At 42.4% G+C, this 17,310-nt stretch overlaps 1 protein-coding gene across 1 annotated transcript in view; it reads right to left on the minus strand.

Annotated features, from left to right (window-relative positions):
• The window catches only part of LOC141348475 (uncharacterized), a 52,239-nt gene that overhangs the window by 26,351 nt on the left and 8,578 nt on the right, over positions 1-17,310 (minus strand). Inside the window, 19 exon segments of the mRNA XM_073852770.1 lie at positions 41-254; positions 405-430; positions 884-1,030; positions 1,131-1,277; positions 1,450-1,596; positions 1,698-1,844; positions 2,245-2,391; positions 2,683-2,829; positions 4,370-4,516; positions 4,826-4,972; positions 5,246-5,392; positions 6,998-7,144; positions 7,454-7,600; positions 7,871-8,017; positions 15,639-15,785; positions 16,095-16,241; positions 16,509-16,655; positions 16,788-16,946; positions 17,048-17,194. Of these exon segments, the coding sequence (XP_073708871.1) occupies positions 41-254; positions 405-430; positions 884-1,030; positions 1,131-1,277; positions 1,450-1,596; positions 1,698-1,844; positions 2,245-2,391; positions 2,683-2,829; positions 4,370-4,516; positions 4,826-4,972; positions 5,246-5,392; positions 6,998-7,144; positions 7,454-7,600; positions 7,871-8,017; positions 15,639-15,785; positions 16,095-16,241; positions 16,509-16,655; positions 16,788-16,946; positions 17,048-17,194 (2,751 nt within the window).

A 17,310-nucleotide genomic window follows, 5' to 3' on the forward strand; every position in this document is an offset into this window, starting at 1 on the left:
ATAATAACAAACTGTATTGAGCTTGTGATGTCAATCTTACCTTCACATGTGTTATTGCTGTTTATAGGGAGATCTGGGTCTGTTACATTATATCCACTCATGCACGAGCAATTGTGACTCCCCATAGTGTTGTTGCAGATTGAGTTTGGACCACAGACATCTGGTATCTCAACACATTCATCCACATCTGTAATACAGAAAAACAGTTTGGGGTTACTCATAAATCTGGATACATATCTGGAGGTCTTCTCATTCTTTGAGCAAAACTGTTGCCTAGATAATGACTAATTTTCCTGTGTGGTGTCTTCACCAACAAATATCTTACAATTCTTATGGAGAATGGTGTTAACACTGAAATCTAATAAGTGAATTTATAGGGTCTGTTTTAAAGGAGTAAGGTTTACCTTGAACAGTGTATGATCATAGTATTCTACAACAAATTTTTCCCAAGTAATTACAATTCTTGTCTGTTTTTATGACACATGAATGATTGCTTAATGATCATTCAAGGTAAAAATAAACATTCCACTTTGCATTGTGCCTAACAACGGCCTTCAGCCGTGACTTATTAACAATGCAGCACGGCCTCTCGTACCTTATTGCTTAACATTTTATGTGAAAACATAAAAAAACATCTGGTACCACTTTTCATTCATTTACTTCTATACATGAACAATAATGACTGAAAAAGTAAAAACTTTTTTAAAAACTAAAGAAAAAAAAGATTTTAAAACAATTTCCCTGAAGAAAAACAAAAAACATGAAAGACATCTGGTAACTCTTTTTTCATTCATTAATATGATCTACAAGGACAGTAAAAAGTGAGAATGTACAATATTAACAAGACAACTAAGATTTCCTAAAGAAAAACATTGTATCATACCTTCACATGTGTTACTGCTGTTTATAGGGAGATCTGGGTCTGTTACATTATATCCACTCATGCACGAGCAATTGTGACTCCCAACAGTGTTGTAGCAGATTGAGTTTGGACCACAAATGTCTGATATCTCAAAACATTCATCCACATCTACATAAAATAATTTGTAAAGTAAAAGCTTACAGTTGAAAGAAGATTTGAGCAGTAGAAATAATAACAAACTGTTCTGAGCTTGTGATGTCAGTCATACCTTCACATGTGTTATTGCTGCTTATTTGGAGGTTTGGGTCTGTTACGTTATATCCTCTCTTGCACGAGCAATTGTAACTCCCAACAGTGTTGTTGCAGATTGAGTTTGAACCACAGACGTCTAATAGCTCAACACATTCATCCACATCTATATTAAAAGGAAATTACAGGCAAAAGAGAAGGGTCCCTTATACATTATGGTAAAGTCAACTCAATCTTTGACATCTTTATAACAGAATGCTTCATTTGCAATAATTGAATCCAAAGTATAAACTCTAGCTAAGTTATTCAAGTTTAGAGTAATTGAATACAGAATGTACCTCTACATCTGTTAATGATGCTAATGGGAAGACTTGAGTTTGCTTCAGTGAATCCATACAAACATGAGCAACTGTAACGTCCAATTTCATTTGTGCAGTTGGAATCAGGACCACATACAGATGAACTGAACAGACATTCATTTATATCTAAAGGGGAAAAATAATTTTAATGTATATGTAGAATTTAAACACCTAAATTATTTTCTTTGTCATGCATTTGTACCAAGAGAAATGCCTGTCAATCTTACCTTCGCATGTGTTATTGCTGTTTATTGGGAGGTTTGGATCTATTACATTATATCCTCTCTTGCACGAGCAATTGTAACTCCCAACAGTGTTGTTGCAGATTGAGTTTGGACCACAGATGTCTGATATCTCAACACATTCATCCACATCTATATTAAAATGAAGTTAAAGGAAAAAGAAGAGTTTAGGATCATATGCGAAGGTAAACAATTGTGTTTAAAACATTACGTCCAAAGGTAGAAACACTGAAACTACAATGTAACATTACAATTTTAAGAAAAAAAATCTTGTACATAAAGTGCATGCAAAGTATGCAAAACCGCTGCAAAGGTAATGACTAACCTCTGGCATGGTGCCTTCACAAACAAATTTCATAGTTTTTTTTTTTTCAGAGAACTATGTTGAAGACTAGAAATGTAATAAGTGACTCTAGAGGGTTTCTTTGAAGGTCATAGGTAAAGCAATGAAAAAAACTTTACCAAAAACGTTGGAAATGGCAGAAATGTGAAGTAAAATATTCTGCAAGTGTGATCTGACTTAGGAATGTACCTCTACATGTGTTGTTGAAGCTGACAGTAAGATTTGAAACTGTTGCAGTGTATCCATCCAAACATGAGCAACTGTAATTTCCCATTTCATTTGTGCAGTTGGAATCTGGACCACATACAGATGGACTGACCAGACATTCATTTATATCTATGAAGGGAACAAATGAAAAAAAAATATATATATATAAGCATATTTAGTTTTTACAAATTAAAAACTAGGCAAAGATCTGACAAGAAAGACATCTGGTATCTTAAGACATTCATACACATTATAGAATACACAAGGAGGAAAATAATTAATTTGTTGGGTGATGTTACACCTCAAGCAGGAACGGCTAAAGCTCACAGTACTATTCATACAGACTGTAAAGACAAAGCAGCTCTATACACTCAATTTAATGAGATAAAATCAAAAATAAAATCAGTTGATGATACTTACCCTGACACGAGTTGTTGCGGCTCACAGGACTGTCTTTATTAGAGGTATTAAATCCACTCCAGCATGAACACATGTGACTCCCAATGATGTTAACACAATTTGAGTATTGACCACACACTGACACTGCATCTTTACATTCATTGATGTCTGAAAAAAAAAACAGTGATAAGGTATTGCATAAATGTTACAAATAAAGGTTTGCAAACAACGTGTCAAGTGTTAATAAACTGTAAATAAATCAATACAGGTCAGGTTGCTACAATCAGCACAATTGTAATCTAATGTGATTTCTTACCTCTCTGGCAAAGTGGACCCTCTGAAGGAAGAGCTTGAATACATCCACAAGTGCCTCCCACAATGCCATCACACACCTGATAGGCCCTGCAGGTGTCATTGGGCCAAACATGACTCTCCTCACACTTGCACTCATATTCTGTTCCATTTAACCCACACACTGTAATAGAATGGGATTAATTTATTTGTGCTCAAACTGTCAGTTTCTCCTAATACTGAACTCACCAGTAGTCATAAAAAACATATTGATCTCACCAGTAGTCATATCAATATCTGTGATATTAATGCTGTTTCTCAGAGCCAAAGGCAGGCTGATATTTTTGACAAGATTCCGTAAGTAGTCCACCAGGAACAAATCAAAGAATCTCACATCAATGTCAATCACGTATTTAGAAGGTAGTACTGCAAGAACAAACAGAAGCAGGTTGAGAACAATCATCATGATTCTTATAATGACAAAAACATCAGTATTTTGTAGAATTATCTTCCTCAAAGCCTGAGCGTTATATTAAAGGACATTGCTGTGTTGTAAATATTTTAATGACAGAACTCCATATACTGTAATAGACCATGTGTCTTATAAAGAGTTATTTGCAAACAAACTGCACATAATCAGTCTGTCTGTTGTAGAATAATGTCAGTTTCTCACCTTGGCAGAACTGTCCATCGACTGGAAGGGCATTGATACATGTACATGAACCATCAGTGATGACATCACAGGCCTCGTATGAGTGACACGTGTCATTCGGCCAAACAAATAGACCCTCACATTTACACTGATACTGGGTTTGGTTGAGTGAACACACTGAAAAACAGAGGAAGAGTTTATATACTCAAATCTTATAATTTAGGGCAGTATTTGTGATGTTTAATCTTAGCTATACAACATTACAAAGCAGAGCCAGAGATCATACCAGTAGTTATGTTGATTTCTGTAATGTTAGTGCTGTCACTGATTCTGTAGGGCAAACTGACAAGCATCAGAATGTTCCTCAGCTGATCAGTGATGCTACTGTCCATGCTATTGATCTGAATTTCAATCAGATATTCAGTCAATGGTAGAGTCACTGTAGGAAAAGAGTGGAAAAAACATCCAGAAATGATGAATATGCCTGATGAATATCCCAACAAAAATAACATAATCCAGGTTCACAGAGGGAAATTATAGATGGACTGCGATGTTTCAGCCCATGAAACTTAACGGAACAGTTATTTTAACCGCTACAGCATCAATTAAACCAGTTTCTGTCATAGATGGAAAAAGTCAGTATCTGAAGCATACAGCATTTCATGTAACAGATGATTATAGTAATGAAATATTTCTGTCACAGTTATTTAAAATATAAATCTATTGCAAATATATGATGATGCAATATATTTTCTACATACTCACCATTGCATGGGTTACTGGTGCTGACTGGTTGACTCGTATTTGTTACGGTAAATCTACTCAAGCAAGAACAGTTGTAACCCCCAATTGAGTTGACGCAATGAGAGTTTGGACCACAGACCTTCAAAGTCTCAACACATTCATGCATATCTTTATTACAAAAAGATAAAAATACACATATTGTTGCTATTAGGAACACATAAGTATGAAAGTCACCATAGTTTGATTTTAGTTTTTCTTATGCTTTGGCTGCTAAAATGTTATACAGAGCAAGAAAAAAGTTAAATATGTAGACAGCAGGTAGAACATTTATTGTTGCTGTATAACAACTGATTTGTGTTAAAAAACGGTGTTAAATATGATAAGACGACAAAAATGCAAAACCAAAACATATTTAAAAAAGCTGGGTTATTTAGGAAAAATATCGTATTTACAGTATAATATGATTCCAGGATTTACCTGTACATGTGTTATTGATGCTGATGGGGAGACTTGGGTTTGTTGCAGTGTATCCATCCAGACATGAGCAGTTGTAACTTCCCAGCTGATTTGTGCAGATGGAATTTGGACCACATACAGATGGACTGAACAGACATTCATTTATATCTATAAAAAAAAAAAACACAGATAATACATTTTCTGGTTTAAAATTAAACAGACACCTAAAGACATCAAATACCTCTGTTATCCAAAGACATTGAACCACAATTATTATTCCAGGAAGGCGAAAAGACAGAAATTATTAATTTGTTGGGTGATGTTGCACCTCAAGTATAAACAGCTAAAGCTCACAGTTGTATTCACACAGACTGTAAAGACAAAGCAGCTCTATACACTCAATTTAATGAGATTAAATAAAAATCACTAAATAATGCTTACCCTGACATGAGTTGTTGCGGCTCACAGGACTGTCTTTATTGGAGCTATTAAATCCACTCCAGCATGAACACATGTGACTCCCAATGATGTTAATACAATCTGAGTACTGCCCACACACTGACGCTGCATCTTTACATTCATTAATGTCTGAAAAAAATCAATCAGGAAGTATCGCATAAATGTTACAATTAAAAGTTTCCCAACAGGTGTAACCAAATATATTAATACATGTTACTACAATTACAATCAACACATTTGTGATTCATTTCATTTCTTACCTCTCTGGCAAAGTGGACCATCTGAAGGAAGAGCTTGAATACATCCACAAGTGCCTCCCACAATGCCATCACACACCTGATAGGCCCTGCAGGTGTCATTGGGCCAAACATGACTCTCCTCACACTTGCACTCATATTCTGTTCCATTTAACCCACACACTGTAATAGAATGGGAATCATTTACTTGTGTTCAAACTGTCAGTTTCTCAAATACTGAACTCATCTTAGTGTGTGACATGATAAAATATATTGATCTCACCAGTAGTCATATCAATATCTGTGATATTAATGCTGTTTCTCAGAGCCAAAGGCAAGCTGATATTTTTGACAAGATTCCGTAAGTAGTCCACCAGGAACAAATCAAAGAATCTCACATCAATGTCAATCACGTATTTAGAAGGTAGTACTGAAATAACAAACAGAAGCAGGTTGAAGAGAACAATCATCATGATTCTTATAATGACAAAAACATCAGTATTTTTGTAGAATTAGCTTCCTCAAAGCCTGAGCTTTACATTAAAAGACTATACCTGTTTTAAATATTTTAATGATAAAACTCCATATAATTTAATAGGCCATGTGTCTTATAAAGAGTTATTTACAAACACACTGCACATAATCAGTCTGTCAAACCTAGCAGTAAAATGCAGTACAATCAAAGGAAAACAGATTAAAACAAATAAATGGAGAAAACTAAATCTGTCGTAGAATAATATCAGTGTCCCACCTTGGCAGAACTGTCCATCGACTGGAAGGGCATTGATACATGTACATGAACCATCAGTGATGACATCACAGGCCTCGTATGAGTGACACGTGTCATTCGGCCAAACAAACAGACCCTCACATTTACACTGATACTGGGTTTGGTTCAGTGAACACACTGGAAAACAAAGGAAGAGGTTATATACTCAAATCTCATTATTTAGGGCAGTTTTCATGATGTGTAAAGTTTAATCTTAGCTATACAACATTACAAAGCAGAGCCAGAGATCATACCAGTAGTTATGTTGATTTCTGTAATGTTAGTGCTGTCACTGATTCTGTAGGGCAAACTGACAAGCATCAGAATGTTCCTCAGCTGATCAGTGATGCTACTGTCCATGCTATTGATCTGAATTTCAATCAGATATTCAGTCAATGGTAGAGTCACTGTAGGAAAAAAAAGAGAAAAAAACATCCAGAAATGATGAATATGCTTGATGAATATCCCAACAAAAAGAACATAATCCAGGTCCACAGAGGGAAATTATAGATGGACTGTGATGTTTCAGCCGATGAAATTTAATGGAACAGTTATTTTAACCGCTACAGCATCAATTTCACAAGCTTCTGTCATAGATGGAAAAAGTCAGTATCTGAAGCATACAGCAATTCATACAACAAACGATTATAGTAATTAAATATTTTTGTCACAGTTATTTAAAATATAAATCAAATATATCATGATGCAATATATTTTCTACATACTCACCATTGCATGGGTTACTGGTGCTGACTGGTTGACTCGTATTTGTTACTGTAAATCCAGTCAAGCAGGAACAGTTGTAACCCCCAATTGAGTTGAGGCAATGAGAGTTTGGACCACAGACCTTCAAAGTCTCAACACATTCATGTACATCTTTATTACAAAAAGATAAAAATACACATATTGTTGCTATTAGGAACACACAAGTATGAAAGTCACCATAGTTTGATTTTAGTTTTTCTTATGCTTTGGCTGCTAAAATGTTATACAGAGGAAGAAAAAAGTTAAATAAGTAGACAGCAGGTAGAACATTTATTGTTGCTGTATAACAACTGATTTGTGTTAAAAACTGTGTTAAATATGATTAGATGACAAAAATGCAAAACCAAAACATATTTTTAAAAAGCTGGGTCATTTAGGAAAAATATTGTATTTACAGTATAATATGATTCCAGGATTTACCTGTACATGTGTTATTGATGCTGATGGGGAGACTTGGGTTTGTTGCAGTGTATCCATCCAGACATGAGCAATTGTAACTTCCCAGCTGATTTGTGCAGATGGAATTTGGACCACATACAGATGGACTGAACAGACATTCATTTATATCTATAAAAAAAAAACAGATAATACATTTTCTGGTTTAAAATTAAACAGACACCTAAAGACATCAAATACCTCTGGTATCCAAAGACATTCAACCACAATTATTATTCCAGGAAGGCGAAAAAGACAAATATTATTAATTTGTTGGGTGATGTTGCAGCTCAAGTATAAACAGCTAAAGCTCACAGTTGTATTCACACAGACTGTAAAGACAAAGCAGCTCTGTACACTCAATTTAATGAGATTAAATAAAAATCACTAAATAATGCTTACCCTGACATGAGTTGTTGCGGCTCACAGGACTGTCTTTTTTGGAGGTATTAAATCCACTCCAGCATGAACACATGTGACTCCCAATGATGTTAATACAATCTGAGTACTGACCACACACTGACACTGCATCTTTACATTCATTAACGTCTGAAAAAAATCAATGAGAAAGTATTCCATAAATGTTACAATTAAAAGTTTCCCAACAGGTGTAACCAAATATATTAATACATGTTACTACAATTACAATCAACATATTTGTGATCTAATATCATTTCTTACCTCTCTGGCAAAGTGGACCATCTGAAGGAAGAGCTTGAATACATCCACAAGTGCCTCCCACAATGCCATCACACACCTGATAGGCCCTGCAGGTGTCATTGGGCCAAACATGACTCTCCTCACACTTGCACTCATATTCTGTTCCATTTAACCCACACACTGTAATAGAATGGGATTCATTTACTTGTGTTCAAACTGTCAGTTTCTACTAATACTGAACTCATCTTAGTGTGTGACATGATAAAACATATTGATCTCACCAGTAGTCATATCAATATCTGTGATATTAATGCTGTTTCTCAGAGCCAAAGGCAAGCTGATATTTTTGACAAGATTCCGTAAGTAGTCCACCAGGAACAAGTCAAAGAATCTCACATCAATGTCAATCACGTATTTAGAAGGTAGTACTGAAATAACAAACAGAAGCAGGTTGAAGAGAACAATCATCGTGATTCTTATAATGACAAAAACAACAGTATTTTGTAGAATTATCTTCCTCAAAGCCTGAGCTTTATATTAAAGGACATTGCTGTGTTGTAAATATTTTAATGACAGAACTCCATATACTGTAATAGACCATGTGTCTTATAAAGAGTTATTTGTAAACAAACTGCACATAATCAGTCTGTCTGTCGTAGAATAATGTCAGTTTCTCACCTTGGCAGAACTGTCCGTCGATTGGAAGGGCATTGATACATGTACATGAACCATCAGTGATGTCATCACAGGCCTCGTATGAGTGACACGTGTCATTTGGCCAAACAAACAGACCCTCACATTTACACTGATACTGGGTTTGGTTCAGTGAACACACTGAAAAACAGAGGAAGAGTTTATATACTCAAATCTTATAATTTAGGGCAGTATTTGTGATGTTTAATCTTAGCTATACAACATTACAAAGCAGAGCCAGAGATCATACCAGTAGTTATGTTGATTTCTGTAATGTTAGTGCTGTCACTGATTGTGTTGGGCAGACTGAAAAACATCAGAATGTTCCTCAGCTGATCAGTGATGCTACTGTCCATGCTATTGATCTGAATTTCAATCAGATATTCAGTCAATGGTAGAGTCACTGTAGGAAAAGAGTGGAAAAAACATCCAGAAATGATGAATATGCCTGATGAATATCCCAACAAAAATAACATAATCCAGGTTCACAGAGGGAAATTATAGATAGACTGCGATGTTTCAGCCCATGAAACTTAACGTCTCAGGTTACGTATGTAACCCTGGTTCCCTGAGGGAACGAGACACTGCGTCATCAACGCTTTGGGGGAATGCCATTGGCGAACCCGGCTCTGAATCAGTCTACAACCAATAGGATGACGGGAGTGACGTCACCGACGCGGTGACGTAATGCGACCAGGAAGTATAAAAGCATGTGCATTTCAAACCGGCTTCAGCTTCCAGGAATGAAGCGATGCGCGGCAGGAATGCGGGAATTATGGCCCATGACGCAGTGTCTCGTTCCCTCAGGGAACCAGGGTTACATACGTAACCTGAGACGTTCCCTTTCGGGAACTCTACACTGCGTCATCAACGCTTTGGGGAACGATATGCCAACTTCCCCAGAATTCCAAATTCCTGCCCAGTGGTGTTTGTCTGGGAAAGAAAGGAAGCGCTGCTTCTGGTGGATCAGGCCAGGAAAAAGCTCTCTGCCTGGGGGGACCAGGGCGAGAGAGACAGTACACCTCTGTCTGGGGGACCAGCCCAGAACAAGAGGGCAGTGCCCGAGATACTTACCTGTCGGGGCACTGAAGGTTCTCTGCCTGGGAAATCTGCCAGGAACAAGAAAAAAGATTACACCTCTGTCCGGAGAACTGCCGGAGCAAGAGGGAGATGGCATATACCTCGGCCCTCGGGCTTGCGAGGAAAGTGGTCCGCTCTGTCTGGGGAACAGCCAACACAAGAGGGACTAAACAGACTCCGCCTGGAAAACTGCCAGGACGCGAGTGGAATTACATCTCTGCCTGGGGGAGGCCCCAGCGCAAGAGGAAATATGGTAGGAACCTCGGCCCTCAGGCGCTCGAGGAAAAGTAGTCCAAACTCCGTCTGGGGCACAGCCAGCACGAGAGGGACTGAATTGGCTCCGCCTGGAAAGTAGCCAGGACGCGAGTGGAATTACATCTCTGCCTGGGAGTACCCAGCGAAGAGGGATATGATCCGCCACGGCCCTCAGGCTCACGAGGAAAGCGTCGACCTCAGTCTGGGGACCAGCCAGACATAGAGGGACAGGTAGCGTCTGGGGAAGATGCAGGACGCTAGGTTGCTCCGCCTGGGAAACTGCCAGGACGCGAGCGGGATTACATCTCTGCCTAGGACGTACCCAGCGAAGAGGGATTATAGACCTCGGCTCTTGAGCCCACGAGGTTAGGGTCATACACCCCAGTCTGGTCACCAGCCAGAGAGGGGGTTCTCCTCGGCCCTCGAGCACACGAGGAGAGGGTAGTCCTTTGTCGGGGCGCACCCGGATCAAGAGGGACACAAGTAGTGCCTGGAAACTCTGGCCAGGGCACGGGAATGGCTCCGCCTGGAAAATTGCCAGGACGCGAGTGGAATGACATCTCTGCCTGGGGAGTACCCAGCGCGAGAGGGAGAGTTGTGCACCTCGGCCCTTGGGCACACGAGGTGATAGGCCTCTGTCTGGTGACCAGCCAGACTGAGAGGAAGGAGACCTCCTCGGCGCTCGGGCACACGAGGAGAAGGTAGTCCCTTGTCGGGGCGCACCCGGACCAAAGGAACCCAAGCAGTGTCTGGAAACTCTGGCCAGAACACTAGAATGGCTCCGCCTGGAAACTGCCAGGACGTGAGTAGGATTACATCTCTGCCTGGGGAGTACCCAGCGCGAGAGGGAACATGATAAGTACCTCGGCCCTTAGGCACACGAGGAGAAGCAGTCCAAACTCTGTCTGGGAAACAGCCAGTACAGGAGAGACTAGGAGGGCTCCGCCTGGAAAACAGCCAGGACGCGAGCGGAATTACATCTCTGCCTGGGAGCACCCAGCGCGAGAGGAAACGTCTACCTCGGCCCTCGGGCTCACGAGGGAAGATAGTCCCTTGTCAGGGCGCACCCGGACAGAGGGGACCTAGGTAGTGTCTGGAACTCCAGCCAGGACACCTGAAGAGCTCCGCCTGGAAAACTGCCAGGACGCGAGCGGAATTACATCTCTGCCTGGGGGACGCCCAGCGCAAGAGGAAACATTCACCTCGGCCCTCGGGCTCACGAGGGATCGCGCCTTCTCTGCCCACTTAGGACAGATGAGCTTGTAGCTCGTAGGTCTAGTTTGTAGAACTTAACAAAGGTCGAGGGTGTGGACCAACCCGCCGCACTGCAGATGTCCTGAATAGGGACACCAGCCAGCAGAGCTTTAGAGGCTGCTATGCCTCGAGTAGAGTGAGCCTTGACATCCATCGGTGATGGCAGGCCAGAGGACTCATAAGCAGTAGTTATGGCATCCACGATCCATCTACTGATAGTATGCTTTGTTGCCGGTAACCCCCTCTTAGGGGGACCGTAACAGACCAATAGTTGCTCTGACTTACGCCACAGGGCAGCTCTGTGGACGTATGTGTCCAATGCTCGCACTGGACACATACAATTATACTTCCGATGGTCATTCTCCACGAATGGAGGAGGATAAAAGGCCTGTAGGGTGATTGGCTGTGGTACTGCTGTTGGAACCTTCGGTACATACCCAGGTCTAGGGTAGAGGAATGCTTTGGCCAAACCAGGCGCAAAGTCGATATAGGAAGGGGCCACTGAAAGGGCCTGAAGGTCTCCTACTCTCCTCAGAGAAGTAAGAGCCAGCAGCAGCGCCGTCTTAATTGTAAGGAAGCGATCTGAAATCTCCTCTATGGGCTCGAATGGAGGCCAAGAGAGGGCTTCAAGCACCACAGCGAGATCCCACGAAGGGGTTCTGGGTGTCACCCGAGGCCTTATCCTGAGTGCACCACGAAGGAAACGTGTGACCAGCTGGTTCCTGCCCACTGACAAACCACCGAACGGGGTGTGGAAGGCCGATAATGCCGCCACGTAAACCTTTAGGGTGGAGTGGGCTAGCCCTGTGGAGAGGCGAGACTGCAGGAACTCCAGCACTGTACCAATCGGGCAGTGAACTGGGTCAGCGTGTCGCTCTTTACACCACGAGGTGAAAATTCTCCACTTAAGGTCATAAAGTTTCCTAGTAGAGGGAGCTCTAGAATGAAGGATGGTCTCCACAACCTCGGCTGATAGACCACCATCTATGAGGCCACACCCACAGTTTCCACTTCTCCGGGTGGGGGTGGCAGATTGCGCCCCTGGGATATGAACTGCACTTAACGAGAGGAGTTTCCCTTGGGACCACAGGAGGATATGGTACGCCAGCTTGAACAAGGGGCGTGAACGCACACCCCCCTGGTGGTTGATGTAATACACCACCGCTGTGTTGTCGGTGCGGACTAACACGTGGCGGTTCCTCAGGTCTGGGAGGAAATGCCTCAAAGCCTTGAAAACTGCCAACATCTCTAGGCAATTGATGTGCCACGAGAGATGATGACCAGTCCACAGGCCGGAGGCCGAGCGGCCACTCATGACCGCTCCTCACCCGGTGAGGGATGCGTCTGTCGCTAGCGTGACGCGGCAACAAGGAGCTCCCAGAACCGGGCCCTGAGATAGAAACCAAAGTTTCTTCCACATGTTCAAGGCACGAAGGCATCGCCGCGTGACCTTGATCTTGCGGAATGGATTTGCCCTTGGGGAAAAACCTTTGGTCTTGAGCCACCACTGTAGCGGCCTCATGTGTAGCAGGCCAAAAGGTATCACGTTGGCTGCTGCTGCCATAAGACCTAACAGTACTTGAAACTGTTTGACAGTGAGTGACAGGCCTAGCTTGACCGCATTTACTGCAGTAAGGATCGACTCGATCCGAGCAGGAGATAACCGTGCCTGCATCGTGGTCGAATCCCATACGACACCTAGATAAGTGGTTCTCTGTAAGGGAGACAGCACACTTTTCTTGGCGTTGAGCCTCAACCCCAGATTTTTCATATGAGCGAGAACAACATCTCGATGCTGAGCCGCTAACTGTTCTGAGCTGGCTAGGATCAGCCAGTCGTCTATGTAGTTGAGTATGCGGATGCCCTGGAGTCGCAAAGGAGCCAGCGCAGCATCCACACTCTTCGTGAATGTGCGGGGTGAGAGTGCTAGGCCGAAAGGAAGAACTCGATATTGGTAAGCTTCGCCCCTGAAAGCAAACCTGAGAAACTTCCTGTGCTGAGGAAGGATGGAGATATGAAAATATGCATCTTTGAGATCTATCGTGACAAACCAGTCCTCGGACCTGATTTGAGACACGACATGCTTGATAGTTAGCATTCTGAACTTCAGTTTCATAACTGAGCGGTTCAGAAGTCTGAGATCTAAGATGGGCCTCAGCCCTCCATCTTTCTTGGGAACGATGAAGTACCGGCTGTAAAACCCGGACTCTCTGTGCTTAGGAGGGACCACCTCGATGGCCCCCTTCCTCAGAAGAGAGTTTACTTCTTGTTCCATCACCAGAACCTGCTCTGGGCCTACCAGAGTAGGAAATACTCCGCTGAACTGAGGCGGAGGAGCGCCGAACTGGATTTGATATCCTTTCTCTACCGTACGAAGGACCCATGAAGATACATTTGGCAGTAGTTTCCTTAGAGGCCCCCGACTTAGAGCGTGACCTGCCCCGTCCCCCAGCTCTGTCAGGAGGGGCGCGGGCGGCCACGCTGGCTTTTTGGGTCTGGCGGTGTGAGGAGCTGGCACGCGGCTGGGGCTGCTCCCGTCCAGCAGCCCCAGAATAGACACGGCGAGGGAGGTATTGTTGGAACGCCGCAGATTGTTTGCGGGCCTCCTGGTATCTGCTGACGACGGCCTCAACCGAATCGCCAAACAGACCAGGAGACTTGAGCTGGGCGTCCAGCAGAAGGGCCCTGTACTTCTCCTTCATATCGGACAGGGACAACCATAGGTGTCTCTCCGCGACCACCAGGGCTGCCATAGACCGCCCAACAGCACGGGTGGTCTCCTTGGTGGCGCGGAGAGCTAAATCTGCTGTTCGCCTCAGCTCAGACACATTTACCTCCCTGCCTTCATCTAGATCTTTTAGCAGGTCAGCCTGGTAAGACTGCAACACAGACATTGTGTGCAAGCACGATCCAGCCTGACCTGCTGCCGCGTACCCCTTGCCCAGCAAGCTAGATGAGATTTTTAACGGCTTGGTGGGCAAGGTTGGAGCCTTCAAAGATGACGCTGCGGCGGGTGACAGATAGCTTGCTAGCGTCTGTTCAACCCTGGGCATCATCTTGTAGCCGTGTTCTTCTGCCCCCCCAACGTTACCATAATAACCAGAGGAGGGGGTGAAGACACGGGCTGAAAATGGTTTTTCCCATGATCTCGACAGCTCACTGTGGAGATCAGGGAAAAACGGAAGGCTCCGCCCTGGAGGTGGCTTGCGTGTCCGCAGAAAGCACTCATCTAATTTGCTTTCATGCGGCTCATGACTGTGTTCGGCGGGCCAGCTGATGTTGAGCCTGGCTACCGCACGAGTTACCACCTCCAGGAGCTCCTCAAATTGCGGGGATTTAACAGGCGGTTGGGGGAGATCAACACTTTCTATATCAACCTCCTCGAAGGAAGACAAGAGAAGTGTTGAGACCTCTTCCCGGGGGGAAGAAACCGCAGTGCGGGCTTCCACATCAAGGAGGAGATCAACCAATCCGCTGGGTGAGGAGGGAGATAGGGGATCACCCGTCTCCATTCCCTCCAGCAGATCGAGCTGCGAACCCCACGAGTGCAGCTGCCGCTCCGCCTCAGCGGAAGCGGGGCCAGACCCGCGAGGAACTCTGGTGAAGGCTCCCTCCTCGAAGAGAGCATTCTGGGAACGGAGCACCCGCAGTGGAAGGCGCTCACACTGCGGACAGCCAGCCCCCTCGAGGGCTGACTGAGCATGCTCCGCTCCTAAGCAGAGAACACACAGACTGTGTGTATCCCCACAGTAGGAACACACCGTCTGTGTGACTGCTGCACCGCCATCTCAAATTTCTTTCCCCTCTTAGACATTGCTCATAGAGCAACATAGACCAACATAGAGCGCTTCGCTGAATGACAAAAGCTGAAGCCGGTTTGAAACGCACGTGCTTTTATACTTCCTGGTCGCATTACGTCACCGCGTCGGAGATGTCACTCCCGTCATCCTATTGGTTGTAGACTGATTCAGAGCCAGGTTCGCCAATGGCATTCCCCAAAGCGTTGATGACGCAGTGTAGAGTTCCCCAAAGGGAACGGAACAGTTATTTTAACCGCTACAGCATCAATTAAACCAGTTTCTGTCATAGATGGAAAAAGTCAGTATCTGAAGCATACAGCATTTCATGTAACAGATGATTATAGTAATTAAATATTTCTGTCACAGTTATTTAAAATATAAATCTATTGCAAATATATGACGATGCAATATATTTTCTACATACTCACCATTGCATGGGTTACTGGTGCTGACTGGTTGACTCGTATTTGTTACTGTAAATCCAGTCAAGCAGGAACAGTTGTAACCCCCAATTGAGTTGAGGCAATGAGAGTTTGGACCACAGACCTTCAAAGTCTCAACACATTCATGTACATCTTTATTACAAAAAGATAAAAATACACATATTGTTGCTATTAGGAACACATAAGTATGAAAGTCACCATAGTTTGATTTTAGTTTTTCTTATGCTTTGGCTGCTAAAATGTTATACAGAGGAAGAAAAAAGTTAAATATGTAGACAGCAGGTAGAACATTTATTGTTGCTGTATAACAACTGATTTGTGTTAAAAACTGTGTTAAATATGATTAGATGACAAAAATGCAAAACCAAAACATATTTTTAAAAAACTGGGTTAATTAGGAAAAATATTGTATTTACAGTATAATATGATTCCAGGATTTACCTGTACATGTGTTATTGATGCTGATGGGGAGACTTGGGTTTGTTGCAGTGTATCCATCCAGACATGAGCAATTGTAACTTCCCAGCTGATTTGTGCAGATGGAATTTGGACCACATACAGATGGACTGAACAGACATTCATTTATATCTATAAAAAAAACAGATAATACATTTTCTGGTTTAAAATTAAACAGACACCTAAAGACATCAAATACCTCTGGTATCCAAAGACATTCAACCACAATTATTATTCCAGGAAGGTGAAAAGACAGAAATTATTAATTTGTTGGGTGATGTTGCACCTCAAGTATAAACAGCTAAAGCTCACAGTTGTATTCACACAGACTGTAAAGACAAAGCAGCTCTGTACACTCAATTAAATGAGATTAAACAAAAATCACTAAATAATGCTTACCCTGACATGAGTTGTTGCGGCTCACAGGACTGTCTTTATTGGAGCTATTAAATCCACTCCAGCATGAACACATGTGACTCCCAATGATGTTAATACAATCTGAGTACTGCCCACACACTGACGCTGCATCTTTACATTCATTAATGTCTGAAAAAGAATCAATGAGAAAGTATCGCATAAATGTTACAATTAAAAGTTTCCCAACAGGTGTAACCAAATATATTAATACATGTTACTACAATTACAATCAACACATTTGTGATTCATTTCATTTCTTACCTCTCTGGCAAAGTGGACCATCTGAAGGAAGAGCTTGAATACATCCACAAGTGCCTCCCACAATGCCATCACACACCTGATAGGCCCTGCAGGTGTCATTGGGCCAAACATGACTCTCCTCACACTTGCACTCATATTCTGTTCCATTTAACCCACACACTGTAATAGAATGGGAATCATTTACTTGTGTTCAAACTGTCAGTTTCTCCTAATACTGAACTCATCTTAATGTGTGACATGATAAAACATATTGATCTCACCAGTAGTCATATCAATATCTGTGATATTAATGCTGTTTCTCAGAGCCAAAGGCAAGCTGATATTTTTGACAAGATTCCGTAAGTAGTCCACCAGGAACAAATCAAAGAATCTCACATCAATGTCAATCACGTATTTAGAAGGTAGTACTGAAATAACAAACAGAAGCAGGTTGAAGAGAACAATCATCATGATTCTTATAATGACAAAAACATCAGTATTTTGTAGAATTAGCTTCCTCAAAGCCTGAGCTTTATATTAAAAG

Source organism: Garra rufa, chromosome 13, assembly GCF_049309525.1.
Source record: "Garra rufa chromosome 13, GarRuf1.0, whole genome shotgun sequence".
Classification (NCBI taxonomy): domain Eukaryota; kingdom Metazoa; phylum Chordata; class Actinopteri; order Cypriniformes; family Cyprinidae; genus Garra; species Garra rufa.